A 16,073-nucleotide genomic window follows, 5' to 3' on the forward strand; every position below is an offset into this window, starting at 1 on the left:
GGGAGATTGGACCATGGGATGGACTTGTGGGTCTGGGGGAAAGATCTTGACCTTTCAACTGGGTGGGGAAAACCGGGAAGCTTTCAGATTTGAGTTTTCCCAGATGTGCCAACGTGTCTCTCTTCATAAATTGGAACTTTGAGGAATCCTCTGCCTCTGATTTATTTTTGGATGCTATTTGGAACCCTGACACTCCAATTAACCACCGACATGTTCGTTTATCAGCCTCAGCCAAGAAAGCAGGGGTGGGAATTGTTAAAGCAAGGCTGTCTCACTTAACGACCATCACTATAGGTAGCCGTGGGGCCTATGACCACAACGGAGTCCAACATTCCCATTGCTAAGCAAAGCAGCTGTTAAGCGAGTTTTGGCCCTGTTTGGGATTTTTTTTTGGGACATTGCAACAGTCATAAGTACATGCCAGTTGCCCAGTGTCAGAAGTTGGATCGTGTGACCATGTGGAATGCCACAATGGTCGTATGTGTGAGAACTGATCCTAAGTCACTTTGGTCAGTGCTGTTTGTAACTTTTAACGGTCATGACACGAAAATTGTACATCGAGGACTACCTGGATCGAATTGGACTTCGCTGCTTTTAATCAGCCGCTGCGATTCTTCTCTGCGGGACAGTTTTCATTCTCATTCCAATTGGTTCCTCGCTCTTGTAAGTTGCTAAAAGGAGAAAATGGATACTACAAAGAAGTGTGGATGAGTCAGTTCTGCTCAGTGTGGAAATTCACCAGATCGGTGTCGATATAAAATTCACCTTGCCGGGGCCACCTCGGACCTCTGGACACAACCATGGGACTGGATCACATCCATTGCTGGCTTTCCCGCGGGGATCCCTTCCGGATCGGGGGTTTCTAGATCAGTTCTGCTTCAGCCCACCACTCCTTGAAGAGTCAGCTGGCTGGCATGCTCTGCCATCCTCCCCATGGAGGTGGGTCAAGTTTGGCGTGCGGGCCCCGACTGTCGCCTCCTGACGAAGCCGGTCACGATCCTATGTGAGACCGGGGACGACGGATTCCAGCGATGGGTCAAGGACGGATCGGGCGCTTCCCAGTGTCCCTGGGAGAAGAGGCGCTCTTCCCTGTCCAGGTTGAAGTGGGTCTGGCTCCGAAGCGCAACGGAGGGGCCCCCACAGGCTTCCTGGACCATCTGCATGGCTTCCATGGCAGATACGCGGACCGAAGGATCGGGGTCATGCTGCAGTTTGGAAAGGGCTGGAAGACACAAAATGGGGGGTGGTCAGAGAAGAGCCTCAATGGGCGGAGAAGCTGAAAGAACTGGGCAGGCTGCCGTCCTCGAATGGTCAACCCTGAAGCTGACCTGGCTGAAGCCATCTTGGAGCTTCAGTATTGCCACACTGGAGCTGAGGGACATTGGGGGGGGGGTTAGAGATAGCTGGCAGAGGTGGGTTCATACTGGTTCGGACCGGTTCGGCCGAGTAGGTGATAACTCAGCCTGCCATGCCAGTGAACCGGTTCTACTGTCAGCTCCACCATCTTGATTTTTGGTTCTGCGCAAGCACAGGACAATCTTCATTGCAAAAAAAAAAATATTTTATTTTTCATTTTCTAAATGTTCTGCGCAGGCATTTTTAGCTGCAAATGCGCACGCGGCAAACTTTTTTGCCCGCCGAACTGGCAGTCATGCTGGTAGCAACCCATCCCTGATATCTGAGGTTGCGTAGCCAAAACAAAATACTTTCTCTTGGGAGCCAAGGACGTTCTCACACCTAGCCTGAGGAGGGAGGAGTTATGCTGCCAGGCAACCAGACAGCGTCGTGATTGGACCACGTGACGGATAGTTGAGGTAAAACTTTCTCTTCTAACAGGGTGAAAAACCGTGAGAACCTTCAGACTCGGTTTTCACTAGATCTGTGCCAAGATGATCTATCCAATAAAGCTGTTCCTTTTGAGGAAACCACCAGCCTCGGGGTCCTTGCTTGCTATGGGTCTGTTCCTTGGAACCCTGACACGACTTACAACAGTTCATTTAGTAACTGTAATGTCAGGGAGTTCCAAATAGCATCCAAAATTAAATCGGAATCCGAAGCAAAGGATTCCTCAAAGTTCCCGTTGATGAAGAGAGCCACGTTGGCACATCTGGGGAAACCCTGAATCTGAAAGCTTCCCGGTTTTCCCCACCCAGTTGAAAGTTCAAGATCTTTCCTCCCCCACCCACAAGTCCCATCCCATGGTCCCATCTCCCACTGCCACACTGGCAGTTTCCACCCATCCAGTTCCGGTCAGGTGCAGAGACAAAGGATGACCTTGGCTTTCTAGAAAGAATGTTGTTATGGCTACATCGCATCTAACTCAGTACAATCCCCCCTCCCGTTTTCCCACCATAGAAAAGGCATAGCAGAACAATAGAAAGTGTGGCAGGCCAAAGATCCAAAAGAAAATTAGGCTGCAGCCCTGACAGGTTCAAAGTTACAACGGCATGGAAAACAGCGACAGAGCTATTTTTCACACTTTTTTCGACTGTTGCGGTATCTCTGTGGTCACGCGATCCAAATTCGGTTGCTTGGCAACGGACTCATATTTATGATGGTCGTAGCATCCACGTTGTGTGATCTCCCTTTGCAACCTTCTGACAAGCAAAGTCAATGGGGAAGCCAGATTCGCTTAACGACCGGGTTACTCATTTAACAATTGCAATAGTTCCCTTAACCAGGATCTCTGCGTTTGGTACTTACAGATGAATATCAAGTCCCTGTTTTCTGGAGTGATGGCCACGGGGTCTGCCGATTGAGCGACGCAGCCTGAAAGAACCGAGAAGGGAACAGATAAGGGCTCAAGATGTTTGTGGCCACAGCTGGAAGATTTTTGGCAGCGTCCACCTGATCTTGGCCAGGCTGGTTCAGGGCTACACTGGCCGAAAACATATTTGGTGCTCATGCCAGCACCTGAACCACTAGGCCAGACTGCCTCTCAATCACACGCTCTGCTTTTGCATAAATAAAAATAATGTTTCACGGATGGGCCAAGTCCGGAGGGGGGAAGAGAGCGGACGGCTTGGAGAAGAGCAAGCCTCAATCGTCGATACACACATTTAGTTTCAATAAAACTTCAGCAAGTGTTTGTGTGTCTGTTTTTCTGTGTGTCTGTGTGTTCCTCTGTGTGTGTGTGTGTGTGTGTATGTGTGTGTATACGCTTACATACTGTACATACATACATATAGTGAGACAGACAGACAGACAGAGAAAGAGAGACAGAGAATGTAGGCAATACAATACAGGTACTCCTCAACTTACAACAGCTTATTTAGTGACTGTTCAAAGCTACAACAGCACCGAAAAAAGTGACTTATCCTAGAATTCCCCAGTCAGACTGGTTCAAGACAGGTGGACTTCAACTCCCAGAATTCCCGGGCTCACCAATAAAGATGGTCGCTGCTCTCCGGATGGAGACCTGGGGACATTGAAGATGATCCAGGCATTGGAGCAAGACGGCAGGGATGGTTTTTGCCTTCCAGGACTGTCAAAGGAGAAAGAGAGGAAGAAACAATCGTTTTCTCACCCAACGGAGAAGGGACCTTGGAGGTCATCTAGCCCAACCCTATCCCATTTCAGACAAATGACTGTCCAGTTTCTTCTTAAAAGCCTCCCGTGTTGGAACACCCAAAAATGATGAGTGTCAAGACAAAATCAGGGGGTGAAAGGCTACCGGTTCGGATCGGTTCGCCCGAAGCGGTTGTTAAAAAAAAAAAGCTACCAGTTCGCCTGAAGCAGTAGTAAAAAATGCTACCAGTTTGGGCAAACTGGTTTTTCCGACAATTAACTGTGGTTCGCAATTTATATTAGCACGACACATGGCACAGCGGATTAACCCCCCCCCCCCCTGCTGTTCTACTTACCTTTGCAAGCAGTGGTAAAATTTAAATTTTTTTACTACTGGTTCCGTGGGCATGGCTTGGTGGGCGTGGTGTGACTTGGTGGGCATGGCAGGGGAAGGATAGTGCAAAACCTCCATTCCTACCCATTTGCCAGTTCAACGAACTACTCAAAATTCCCGCTACCGGTTCAACGAACTACTTAAAATTCCCGCTACTGGTTCAATGAACTACTCAAAATTCCCACTACCGGTTCAACGAACTACTCAAAATTCCCGCTACCGGTTCAATGAACTACTTAAAATTCCCGCTACTGATTCAACGAACTACTCAAAATTTCCGCTACTGGTTCAACGAACTACTCAAAATTCCCACTACCGGTTCAACGAACTACTTAAAATTCCCGCTACTGGTTCAACGAACTACTTAAAATTCCCGCTACTGGTTCAACGAACTACTTAAAATTCCCGCTACTGGTTCAACAAACTACTCAAAATTCCCGCTACCGGTTCAACGAACTACTCAAAATTTCCGCTACCAGTTCAACGAACTACTCAAAATTTCCGCTACCAGTTCAACGAACTACTCAAAATTTCTGCTACCAGTTCAACGAACTACTCAAAATTTCCGCTACCGGTTCCCCAGAACCTGTCAGAACCTGCTGGGTTTCACCCCTGCTTTACAGGTGTGCTCGGAAGCAGGCTCCACCCACCTGCCCAGGCGTCATCATCACGTCTGTTTTTGATGCTCTGTGCATGCGCATAGGTGGTGCAGGCTCTCACATTTGCGAACCGGTAGCAAAGGTAAATAGATTTCACCCCCGGGACAAAATGTTCCCGTCAAAACGCCTCGGGCAATGAGTTTGATGCGTTTCCAAGCAATGGGGTTCCAAAGTACCGCTGTACTAAGGATAAAGGAGGAAGCGGGACTCACGATTTGGCGGCAGAGGCTCTCTGGGATCAAGGGGTGATCGTGCCAGGCTTTCTTGCTGCTGATCTTCTTCGGAAGGGACCAACCCAGGAACCGGAAACACCTGAGCAGGGCGTCCTGGCAGCCCTGCGGGGACAGGGACAAAGTGCAATTGGTCACGTGATCAATAGGTCTGACGCTGGGCAACTGGCATGTACTTATGACTGTTGCAACGTCCCAGGGTTACACGATCAGCATTATGGAACCTTCCCAGCCATCTTCCGACAAGCAAAGTCAATGGAGGAAGCCAGTTTCACTTAAGGGTTGCATGATTCACTTAATGACCGCATGATTCACTTAACGACTGTGTCAAGAAAAATCCTAAAGTGGGCCAAAACTCGCATGGGCATGGCTATTGGGGACATCTGTTTATATTCACCTTCCTTCCTTCTTTATGTATTTCCTTCCTTCCTTCCTTCCTTTCCGTACGAAACTCAAGACCCACCTGTTCCAACTAGCCGGCCTGGCTTAACTATAGTATTATAGTATTTTAAACTATAGGGTAGTTTTTTATGTTTTATTATATTTTACCTTTACTGGACTAATTTTACTATTATTGGATTGATTTTAATGAATTGGTTTTATGAGTCCTAATGCCTCCTCTATATAAATGTAATTGTATATACTTTATGCAATGTCTATGTAATTATATATGCTTTTAACTTCCGATTGTACACCGCCCCGAGTCCCTTTGGGGAGAGGGAGCGGTTTAGAAATGCAATAAATCTAATCTAATCTAATCTTTCCTTTTTTGGCAACTTTAAGACTTGTGGATTTCAACTCCCAGAATTCCTCAGCCAGACAAGTCTTAAAGTTGCCAAGGTTGGAGGCCCCTGCTTTGGAGAATAGATAGCCCCCCTCCTCTTTGGGGCAGCCCCTCAAATATTGGAAGGTTGCTGTCATGTCCCCCCTGGTCCTTCTTTTTATTAAACTAGACCTACCCAGTTCCCGCAACCTTCACCCGCTCAATTCCTGAGCTCGACTCACCTTCGCGACCTCCGGTTCCTCGTCCTGCAGGTGAAGCAAGAGGGGCACCAGACTTTGATTGACCTGCTCCTGGATGAGATACTTCTCCTTCTTCTTCACCAAGTTGGGCAACTCGGCGAAGAGAACAACGGCGGAGTTGCGCACTTTCGCGTCTGTCTGCGAACAACAAGCAGCGACACCACGGAGGGTCGGGAATGCGGTGGTGTTTGCCTTAACCCGCATCATAACCTGGTCTGTAGCACTCAACCAGAGAAACCGATCCTCGTAACCCGTGGTCTCCAACCGGTGGCCCACGAGAAAAATTTGGGTGTCCGCAGAAAAATCTTTGCATTTTTGGATTTTTTAAAATATTGCACTAAATCAGGGATCCTCAAACTACGGCCCCTGGGCCAGATACGGCCCGCCAAAGCAATTACTCCCGCTCGCTGACGGGATGGGGTCCTTCAGGCACTTAGCTTGGCTGCCTGTTTAGTAGCTCCAGCCCCTCCCTCCCTCCCTCCCTCCCTGGGAGTCCAGGCGCTCCAGTGAGGGGCGCACGAAACTTTGGCGGGGCTTCTGGAACAGTTTGCAGGGGGCCAATTGAGCACCCAGACTGGCTACAAGACAAGCATTCATTCTTGGCCGTATTTGAGATTCCTAGCTGTGATGGACAGCACACCTAGGGTTTGACCCTAGGCGGTTCTCTCCACTAACAGGCGGCCAAGCTAAGTGCCTGAAGGACCCCATCCAGTCCCTAATTCATATTAGCGGTCCGTGGGATTTAAAATTATGAATGTAGTGGTCCCTGAGGTCCGAAAGGTGGTGACCTCTGCTCATAATGACAGGTGCACCAGCCTCTTCCTCTGTTGTCAGACCCAGCAGAACCATTCCCTCTGGGAATCGGAGAATGCAGCATCAGTCAGGCATGCAGCCATCTTTTCTTCCAGATCTTTGGCCTGCCACACTTTCTATTATTCCACTATGCATTTTCTATGGTGGGAAAATGGGAGGGGGGGATTGTACGGAGTTAGACGATAGGTAGCCATAACAACATTCTTTCTAGAAAGCCAAGGTCATCCTTTGTCTTTGCACCTCTGCACCTGACTGGAACTGGATGGGTGGAAGCTGCCAGCGTGGCAGTGGGAGATGGGACCATGGGATGGACTTGTGGATGTGGGGGAAAGATCTTGAACTTTCAAGTGGGTGGGAAAACCGGGAAGCCTTCAGATTCGGGTTTTCCCAGATGTTCCAGCATGTCTCTCTTTTTTAAATTGAAACTTTGAGCAATCCTTTGCCTTGGACTCTGATTTAAATTTGGATGCCTGACAGCATCTTTGCGAGACGTTAAGACAGGCGTCTCCAACCTTGGCCACTTTAAGACTTTGTGGACTTCAACTCCCAGGACTCCCTGATTTTCAGGCCCGTGGACTCCATTTTCCATGCTGGCTGAGGAATTCTGGGAGTTGAGGTCCACAAAGTCTTAAAGTGGCCAAATTTGGAGAGCTTTCCTTTAAAGGGAAACAGTCAGGCCAACCCAAAATTCTGCCAGATGTTCTCCAGGAGATGCCTTCATGGTTAAGGGGATGACTTCTGTAGCCCTAGTTCTAAATATTGTTTCAAGCCATGCTCTAGCTGGGCCTAATGGTGGTTTGTTGACCCGTGTCTCCTTTACTAGGGCTAGTGGGGGAGAGGAGACCAAGGAGACACAGCCACAGGGAGAAGACCTCAGAGGAAAGAGGATCCAAAGAGACACAGAACTGGGAAGAGGACAGTATTCTTCCAGAGTGGCCACTTTAAGATGGGTGGACTTCAACTCCCAGAACTCTCCAGCCAACATGGCTGGCTGAGGAATTCTGGGAGTTGAAGTCCACAAATCTTAAAGTAGCCAAGTTTGGAGACCTCTGCTTTAAGGAAAACAGTTGCGCTTATTACATGTGTGATGTCTACCCTAGGCCCCAAGGAGGTCAGTGTTTTTCAGCCTTGGCCATTTTAAGATGGGTGGACTTCAACTCCCAGAATTCCCCAGCCAGCAAAGCTGGAATTAAGGAGAAACTTCCTGACAGTGAGGACAATTCACCAGTGGAACAGCTTGCCACCAGAAGTGAATGTTCCAACACTGGAGCTTTTTAAAGAAGCGAACTGGAAAACTGTTTGTCTGAAATGGTTGAAGGTCTCCTGCTTGAGCAGAGGGTTGGACTAGAAGACCTCCAAGGTCCCTTCTGGTTCTATTCTGATTGATTGAGTTGAAGTCCACCCCTCTTGGAAGTGTTCGAGAGGCCCCGGAAGAAGGTCCTGAGAAATCCACCAGGGTGGAGGGTCTTACTGCGCTAAACAACGGAAGGAGCTTCTCGGCCAGAGTCACGACGTCGCTCCTCTGCATGAACTTCAGGAGGTTTTGAAGGGCAGTGATGGTTTCCAGGATGACGCCGTTCTCCGTTTCTTCCAGGCTTCCCAAGAGGGTGGGCATCAAGGCTTTGACTTCCTCCACCTGCAGACGAGAGGGGGGATGGCCGTCCTACATGCCTTATTGCTTTACTCATCTATCTATCACTGTGATGGCAAAGCTATGGCACGCGGCTTCACGCCCAAAATGGGGCGCGTGGGAGACTCACGTGCATGTGCGGGGGGGAGCGGGGGCTCGTGCACTCATACACGGAGGGCGGGGTGCATTGCATTATGGATGTGGGCATGCCCCTCCCCCACCCCGCAGCTCGTTTTTGGTCCCAGGAGGCTTCAGGGGGGCATGCTGGTCAAAATGGGGTGCAAAGCGGGTGCGGTGCCCCCCACGGCCCCTTTTTGATCCCAGGGGGGGCTTCTAGGCCCAAAATGGGGTATGGCGATGTCAAATGATTGTGCAGGGAGAGTGTGGGGGGGTCGCGTGCATGAACGGGGCCCAAGGGGAGTGCGGGGGGGGGAGTCATGCGCACATGTGAGGAGGAAAAGGTTAGCCATCATTGATCTATCAAATTATCTATCAACCCAGCCATCTCTCTCCCTTTCTCAACTTCGCGCAACACATAAATAACTCAGCACGCCCTGGATGGACATAGTCCTCAACTTATGACCCATGTTTCTGTTGCTAATCAAGACCGTTGTGACGTGAGCTTTGATCCATTTTACGACTTGTCATGCTCCAGTTGCTAACGTGTTAGGTAGTCCCACGGTTGTGACATGAATCTGGCTTCCCCATTGAGTTTGCTTGAAGGTCGCAAAAGGGGATCACATGACCCCGGGACACGGCAACCGTCATAAATATGAGTCAGTTGCCAAGTGTCTCAAGTGCTTTGATTATGGGGATGCTGCAATGTTCGTAAGCGTGAGAACCGATCATGTCACTTTTTTCACTTGGTTATGTAAATGTTGGAGTTGGCTTTGCTGGAGAAACATCTCAAGATCTTCTTCAAATGAGGTTTCGATCTGACTGTCTGTCAGGTTTCCGAAAGATGCCCTAATTGATTCATGAGCCTGGAGCCAAGTTTCCAAAGAAAACCAGTCATTTATTAGGAGCACCATTTCGGCAATACCACCTTGCAGTCAGATCTAAACCTCATTTGAATTACGGCTGAACTTTGCCCCCGTTCCTTCCCTCCCCTCAGTCTGTGTCATAAATCACATTCACCAACTCCTCACAAGTCTGCTGTAGTAACCTGAGATCTGACTCTAGCTGAAGGTATGCGTGGAATGCGCTCCCTCTCTCCTTCCTCACCAGGGCAATTCTGTGAGTTGACACTTCTGACATCTTGACTTTTTTGACTTTCCCAAGCCTTCCCTGGCACCTACATCTACAGTGAAGACCAACTTGTGAATGTGGGCTGCTCTTTCTCTTGTGCAAAGACCTGATCGCATCCATCAAACCCCTCTCAACAATTGTGAGTCGCTTCCCAGCCTATGTCTGCTTCCTCACCTTGTCTGGATGAATGGCCAGGATGCCAAGGGCTCTCATGGCAAGAGACCGAACATCTGCACTGGGGTTTTGGGTCCATTCTTCAAGGCTCTCAAAGATCTGTTCGGAGGGGAACTGGTCGATGTCTTGGTAGTGAAGGAACTGAGGAACAAGATGAAGGACCCATCATGAGGGGCAGAAGGGGAGAGATAGATAGGACCAGGTTTCTCTGGGAAAAGAGCAACTTGAGGATGGAGCAAGTTCATAATTGTCAATAGAAGAGAGATGCCTTCACGAGGTTTGAATTTATTTTGGTAGCCTCCCATGGAAGAACATCTTCTCAAAGCCATGATACCAGAAGAACAAACTGTCCTTTTGGCCTTCAGGGATGAAATCACTCTTTAGGGAAGGACAGAGTTTGGGTTTGGGTGAGGGAGATGGAAAATCAGAGCGAGGAGAGGAAAGTGCCAGAAGAGCATCACATACAGACAAGATCTGGAGACCTTTTCTCATCCCACTAGACCATGGTCTCCAAACTCGGCAACTTGAAGACTTGTGGACTTCAAACTCCTAGAATTCTGGGAGTCTGAAGTCCACAAGTCTTCAACTTTCCAGGTTGAGAAAAGATCTCCAGATCTTGTCCTGGACCCAGACAAGGTCACCGATGCAATGGAAGGGTTGAACATTCTCCACCGTTCTCCATCGGTCCAGAGTGACGGGCGTTGGAAGTGACAGGAAACCAGATAACCCCATGTTGGAAATGGCCAGAAAAAAATCCACAGGAAGAAGACAGAGGAATCAACAACCCAGAGACGTCTCCTTCTGTAAGGGGTCACGAGAATAACCGGGAGGAAAAGGGGAAAAAGGAGATGTAGCCCAGGAGACATTCGGATAAGAGACACCTGAGTCCAAAGCAGAAAGGTAATTTGGAGAAGAGCCTCAGATGCAGGGATGAAATCATCCAGTAGGGACAATTGTTTTGTTTCTTTGGAAAAGGTTTATTTTTAAAAAATTCTCTTACATACAGTTACAGGTCTACATTGACATAGTTATTCCTCTTCTTTACATTTGTCATTCTTATACATTTGTTATTCCATTCAAAAGGTTATGATATACAATTTGGGTTGCTTCGTTTACCATCCCATCCACTTGTTTTAACACCACCTTATTTTCCTTTCCTTTTCTCCCTCCCTCCCTTCTCTACTTTCTTCCTTCCTCCTCTCCTTCCCCTTCCTTCTTCCCTTATCTCTCCCCTACTCCTACTCTTCCCCTTCCTACCCTCTCCCCTTCTCTTTCCCTTCCTCCTCTCCTTCCCTCTTTCTTCCTTCCCTCTTCTCTTCCCTCCTCTCCTCTTTTCCTCTTCCCCTTCCTGCCCTCTCTCCTTCTCTTTCCCTCCCTCCCTCCCTCCCTCCCTCCCTCCTCTCCTTACCTCTTTCTTCCTCCCCTCCTCTTCTCTTCCCTCCTCTCATCCTCTTTTCCCCTCCCTCCCTCCTCTCCTTACCTCTTTCTTCCTTCCCTCCTCTTCCTCTCCTCTCCTCCTCTCCTCCATTCTTTTTCTGTTGTTGTGGGTCTCTCTTTTGGTGTCTCAATCTATGTTTTCTTGGGATGGTATTTCCGCAAACCCAAATATGACTTAATATCATTTCTTATTCCCTTTCCTTTGCTAATCTTATCAGTAGGGACAATTGTTGTTGGTTCTGCGAACCAGTAGTAAAAAAAAAAAGCTCTGAGAATCTCGCGGATCAGCTGTGAGCTGGCGATTATCGGAACCTTCCCCCCCCCTTTTTAAAGCATTTTGTTCCTGCCTATTCGCCCAAACTGGCAGGAAAAAAATGCTTTAAAAAGTGGTGGGGGATGGCCACGCCCATCCAGTCACATGACCCCCCCACCAAGCCACGCCCACAGAACCGGTGGCAAAAATATTTAGATTTCTCCAATGTGACCGTCACTAATTCTTGGGATAAGGGCAGGGAGGGGAAAGGCCCATTCAGGGTTGCAAGACTGATATCTTAATTCCCAGAATCCTCAGCAACCACCATGCTGGCTGGGGAATTCTGGGAGCTGAAGTCCATACGTCGGGGGGGGGGGGCAAGATTGAGAATCTAAGGTGGATAATGTAGATTTTTCAATATTAAACTCTTTGCCCATTTAAACTCTTGACAGGCGATATTTTTAAACGTTTGCTGAGATTTAGTGAATAAGCATCAAGCTTGTTTTTGCTAGCTTGAATGGAATGATAGGTGTATTTGTTCTGAGCTGGATAGCAGGGTTGGTTGTGAGGATATCTATGCTGGGTGAAAACTAACCTATAAGTCACACACCTGATTTCCCCCCCCCCCCCACACGCTCCTTACCTCGACAAAGACGGCAATGATTGTGGGCTTGTGTGTTTCGCTGTTCTTGCTGAGGACAGAAAATAGCAGATCCAGGACCCTGATAATCTCAGGGCAGGAAAAATGTAGCATGGCTCTGAAAAAAATTACAGAAGGACACCATTGCCACCCTGGGAAAAAAAAATCTTATTTATGTTTGTTCTCTAGTTTATTTTCTCCTGAATCTGTACAGGTAGTCTTCTGGCTGATCCTCATGCAAGAAACCACCTTTCCCCTCAAACTCTTTCTCCAAAAGGTTCTGCTATTGTAATGGTCAGTGAGAGGGAGGAGGAGGAGGAGGAGGAGGAGGAGGAGGAAGAGGAGGAGGAAGAAGAAGAAGATGGGGAAGAGAGGAGGAGGAGGAAGAGGAAGAGGAGGAGGAGGAAGAGAGGAGGAGGAGGAAGAAGAAGAGGAGGAGGAGGAGAGGAAGAAGAGAAGGAGGAAGAAGAGGAAGAGGAAGTGGAAGCAATTAATTTTTCTTTCGTTCAAGGATGAAGGAAAACTTACCAGGTAGCTTTTCAAATTTGCCTTTCCGAAGATCTCTAAAAGCCTTAAGATAGTTAAATAAGCAGTTTCTGAAAGTGATTGCAGGTATTGAACCCCAAACATTTGTTGCTAAGTGAGACAGTTAGGTGATATTTGCCCCATTTTACGACCTTACTTTCCACAGTTGTTAAGTGAATTACGGCACTTGTTAAGTTAGTAACAACTGCACAGTTGTTAAGTGAACCTGGTTTCCCCATTGACTTTGCCTGTCAGAAGGTCGCAAAAGGGGATCACATACCCCACCAACCCACCCCGGGGGACACTGCAACCATCATAAATATGAGTCAGTTGCCAAGCATCCAAATTTTGATCATACGATGCTGCAACCAGTCATAAGAGTGAAAAATAAGTCACTTCTTTCAGTGCTGTTGTAACTAAATGAACTGTGGTAAGTCGAGGACTACCTGCATTTATCAATTGGCATTTGCATGCTTTCGAACTGCTAGGAGGCAGGAGCTGAGCTGAGGAAGGGAGCTCACCCATCACATCATGCTCGGGTCTCGAACCTGGGCTGCCGGCTTTCCAGCTGATGAATTCTAGCTTCTTAACCGCTGAGTCACGGTGCCCCCCCACCCACCGGACGAAAAGGTGAGGACGATTTCCACCTTCTAAACCACAGGTGAGCGGCGTCTCCTTGGCCGCGTTGTCTGTGGCAAACTCACCTGGCCAGGAGGGCGCTTCCCTGCAGGACTTCCCGGCCGCCTTGTAGCATTGACCATCCCCGTGACTTCTCCATGAAGGTCACCTCGTACCGGCATCCAATCCGAATGAGGAGCATCTTGATGGCCTCCACAGCGAAACTGAAGGGGGAGACAAGGACTCGCTCAGGCCTGTGCTCCTTGCTCTTCCTTATCCAGGCAAGTCCTCGACTTACAACCGTTTTCATTTAGTGACTATTTGGACTCACAGCGGCACTGGAAAAAACGTCTTTCACTAACGACCGTTGCAGCAGCCTCATGGATGCGTGATTTATATTCAGATGCTTGGCCGCTGACTCACACTTATGACGTCCCCCGGAGTCACGTGATCCCCTTTTGCGATCATCTGACAAGCGAAGTCAACAGGGGAAGCTGGATTCGCTTCATGACCGTGTTACTAACTGAACAGCTTCAGTGATTTACTTAACAAACGTGGCAAGGAAGGTCGTAAAATAGGGCAAAATTCGCTGAAGGAATTTCTCACTTAGCAACATAAAAGTTGTGGTCATAAGTTGAGGACTATCTGTATAGGCAGTCCTTGATTTATGATCACAATTGTACCCAAAGTTTCCATTGCTAAGAAGAGAGAGAGAGGGCTATTCAATGAGTTGTGGCCCTTTTATGACCTTCCTGGCCACCGCTGTTAAGTGAATCTCTGCAGTTGTTAAGTCAGTAACCCGGTTGTTAAGTGAGTCTGGGCCCCCCTGTTGAGTTTGCTTGTCAGAAGGTCACCAAAGGGGATCATGACACCCCGGGGGACACTGCAACCGTCATAAATATGAACCAGCTGCCAAGCACTCAACTCACATGACGTTGCAACCGTGATAAACATGAGTCAGTTGCCAAACGTCTGAATTTTGATCACATGTCCACAAGTTCGAAAAACATTCCTAAATCACTTTTTCCAATACTGCTTTAATTTGGAAGGGCCACTGAACAAATTGTTGTAAATCGAGGACTACCCTTAATGCCAAAAAGGCTGGGAACAGGGATGGGGAGATGAGGCTTTCCTAGGAAGCTGCACCTGACTTGACCTTTGACCTGTCCGCACTGCTGGAGGAAGTCCACATCTGGCAGGGAGTCTCTCTGGCTGCTGAAATGAAGCTCCACAAGGAAGGTCATCAGAAGTTCCGGAAAAAGGCCTTGGATGGTGTCCCTCGATTCCAGAACGGAGATCACCTCGTAGAGAGCCTGGGTCAACTGCAGGGGGACGGGGGTGGCGGTTGGGGAAGGAATTGGGTGGAGGGGACTTTGAGAGCAAAATCCAGTCTGCGAGGGGGCAATCAGAACTGAGCCAATCAGAATAGAGCTGGAAGGGAGTGTCATGCCCCAGCATATAACTTTTATATACTGTTGTTGCTCTCTAGCCCCATCTAGTGGCCGGAAGGACAAATATGCCCCAACATACGCTCTTTATATACTTTTGTTGCTCTCTGGCTCCATCTAGTGTCCAGAGAGATAAGTATATTGTTTGAAGCTGACCCAACCCCTTTACCCATCCGACTGGCACTCTCCAAACAAGTGCATGCTGGGAAGCCAGACTGCATTTCCTTTAGTGCTTGGAGAAGGCAGAAGCACAAAGAAGCATCCATCTTAATCTGTAGCACATGGTCATCTAAGAACAAACCCACATCTCACACACAGAGCATCGCTGGTGAGATTTAAATTGCTTGTATTTATTCATGGTTATGTTCAGCAGTAACTCAACTCGGTCTATCTTATATTTGGTTCTCGTTGTATATATCCCTGTTTTCCCCAGTTTCACCCTATCCTGTTCTTCCAATAATGCATCCAGATCTATGCACATGGTCTGATTTATTGGAGGATAGATGGGTTTAGCTGCATGACGAGCTGCACACAGAATAACATGTAGTGAGGACAGAACAGGGACCTAGGAGGTCTTCTAGTCCAGCCCCCTGCTCAATTTCTTGTATGAAATTGAAAGGAATTGAATACTTTATTTGGCCAAGTGTGATTAAACACACAAGGAATTTGTCTCTGGTACAGAAACTCTCAGTGTACATCAACCTATTCTCCGAAGCACCTGAGGGCAAGAGAAGACGCAAGGGATGGAAGGGAGAAGCAACCTGGAATTAAGGAGGAATTTCCTAACAGTGAGGACAATTAACTAGTGGAATGGCTTGCCACCAGATGTTATGGGTGCTCTGTTACTGGAGGCCTTCAAGAAGAGACTGTCTCTTGCTTGAGCAAGAGGTTGGACTAGAAGACCTCCAAGGTCCCTTTCCAACCCTGTTTTATTCTACTACTTTAATCAAGGAGAGAAACTAACCTAGAACTAGGGAGAAGCTTCTGAACAGTTAGAACTATTAACCAGTGGAACAGCTTGCCACCAGAGGTAGTTGATGCTCCATCACTGGAGGTTTTTAAGAAGAGACTGGGCAGCTATTTGTTTGAAATGGTACAGGGTCCCTGGACTAGAAGACCTCCAAGGTCCCTTCCAACTCTGTATTCTGTCAGTAATAACAATCATCATAATCCCAAATAATTCAAAATAAAGTGAGGAGTAAAGAAGATAATAAGAAGGATAAATAATTGACCTCCTCTTCTTTGAGGCAGCCTGTCAAATATTGGAAAACTGCTACTTCTTCTTTTCATTAAACTAAACATTTCCAATTCCTGCAACCGTTCTTCATATATTTTAGTCTCCAGTCCCCTAATCCTCTTTGTTGCTCTTCTCTGCACTCTTTCCAGAGTCTCCACATCTTTTCTACATCGTGGCGACCAAAACTGAATGCAAATATTCCAAGTGTGGCCTTACCAAGGCCTTGTAAAGGGGTAT

At 47.9% G+C, this 16,073-nt stretch overlaps 1 protein-coding gene across 1 annotated transcript in view; it reads right to left on the reverse strand.

The window, feature by feature from the left end:
* Positions 1-521: 521 nt before the first annotated feature.
* Positions 522-16,073, reverse strand: part of LOC309391619 (maestro heat-like repeat-containing protein family member 7) — a gene marked incomplete at its 5' end in the record, with an annotated part of 32,392 nt that continues 16,840 nt past the window's right edge. The window contains 10 exons of the mRNA XM_081952291.1: positions 522-1,222; positions 2,704-2,769; positions 3,385-3,484; positions 4,773-4,895; positions 5,796-5,951; positions 8,098-8,262; positions 9,679-9,819; positions 12,012-12,126; positions 13,238-13,375; positions 14,298-14,473. Of these exons, the coding sequence (XP_081808417.1) occupies positions 945-1,222; positions 2,704-2,769; positions 3,385-3,484; positions 4,773-4,895; positions 5,796-5,951; positions 8,098-8,262; positions 9,679-9,819; positions 12,012-12,126; positions 13,238-13,375; positions 14,298-14,473 (1,458 nt within the window). The 3' untranslated portion in view covers positions 522-944. The remainder of the gene's footprint in view (positions 1,223-2,703; positions 2,770-3,384; positions 3,485-4,772; positions 4,896-5,795; positions 5,952-8,097; positions 8,263-9,678; positions 9,820-12,011; positions 12,127-13,237; positions 13,376-14,297; positions 14,474-16,073) is intronic.

Source organism: Natrix helvetica (assembly GCF_964273705.1).
Source record: "Natrix helvetica genome assembly, chromosome: 4".
In the NCBI taxonomy this organism is placed as follows: domain Eukaryota; kingdom Metazoa; phylum Chordata; class Lepidosauria; order Squamata; family Natricidae; genus Natrix; species Natrix helvetica.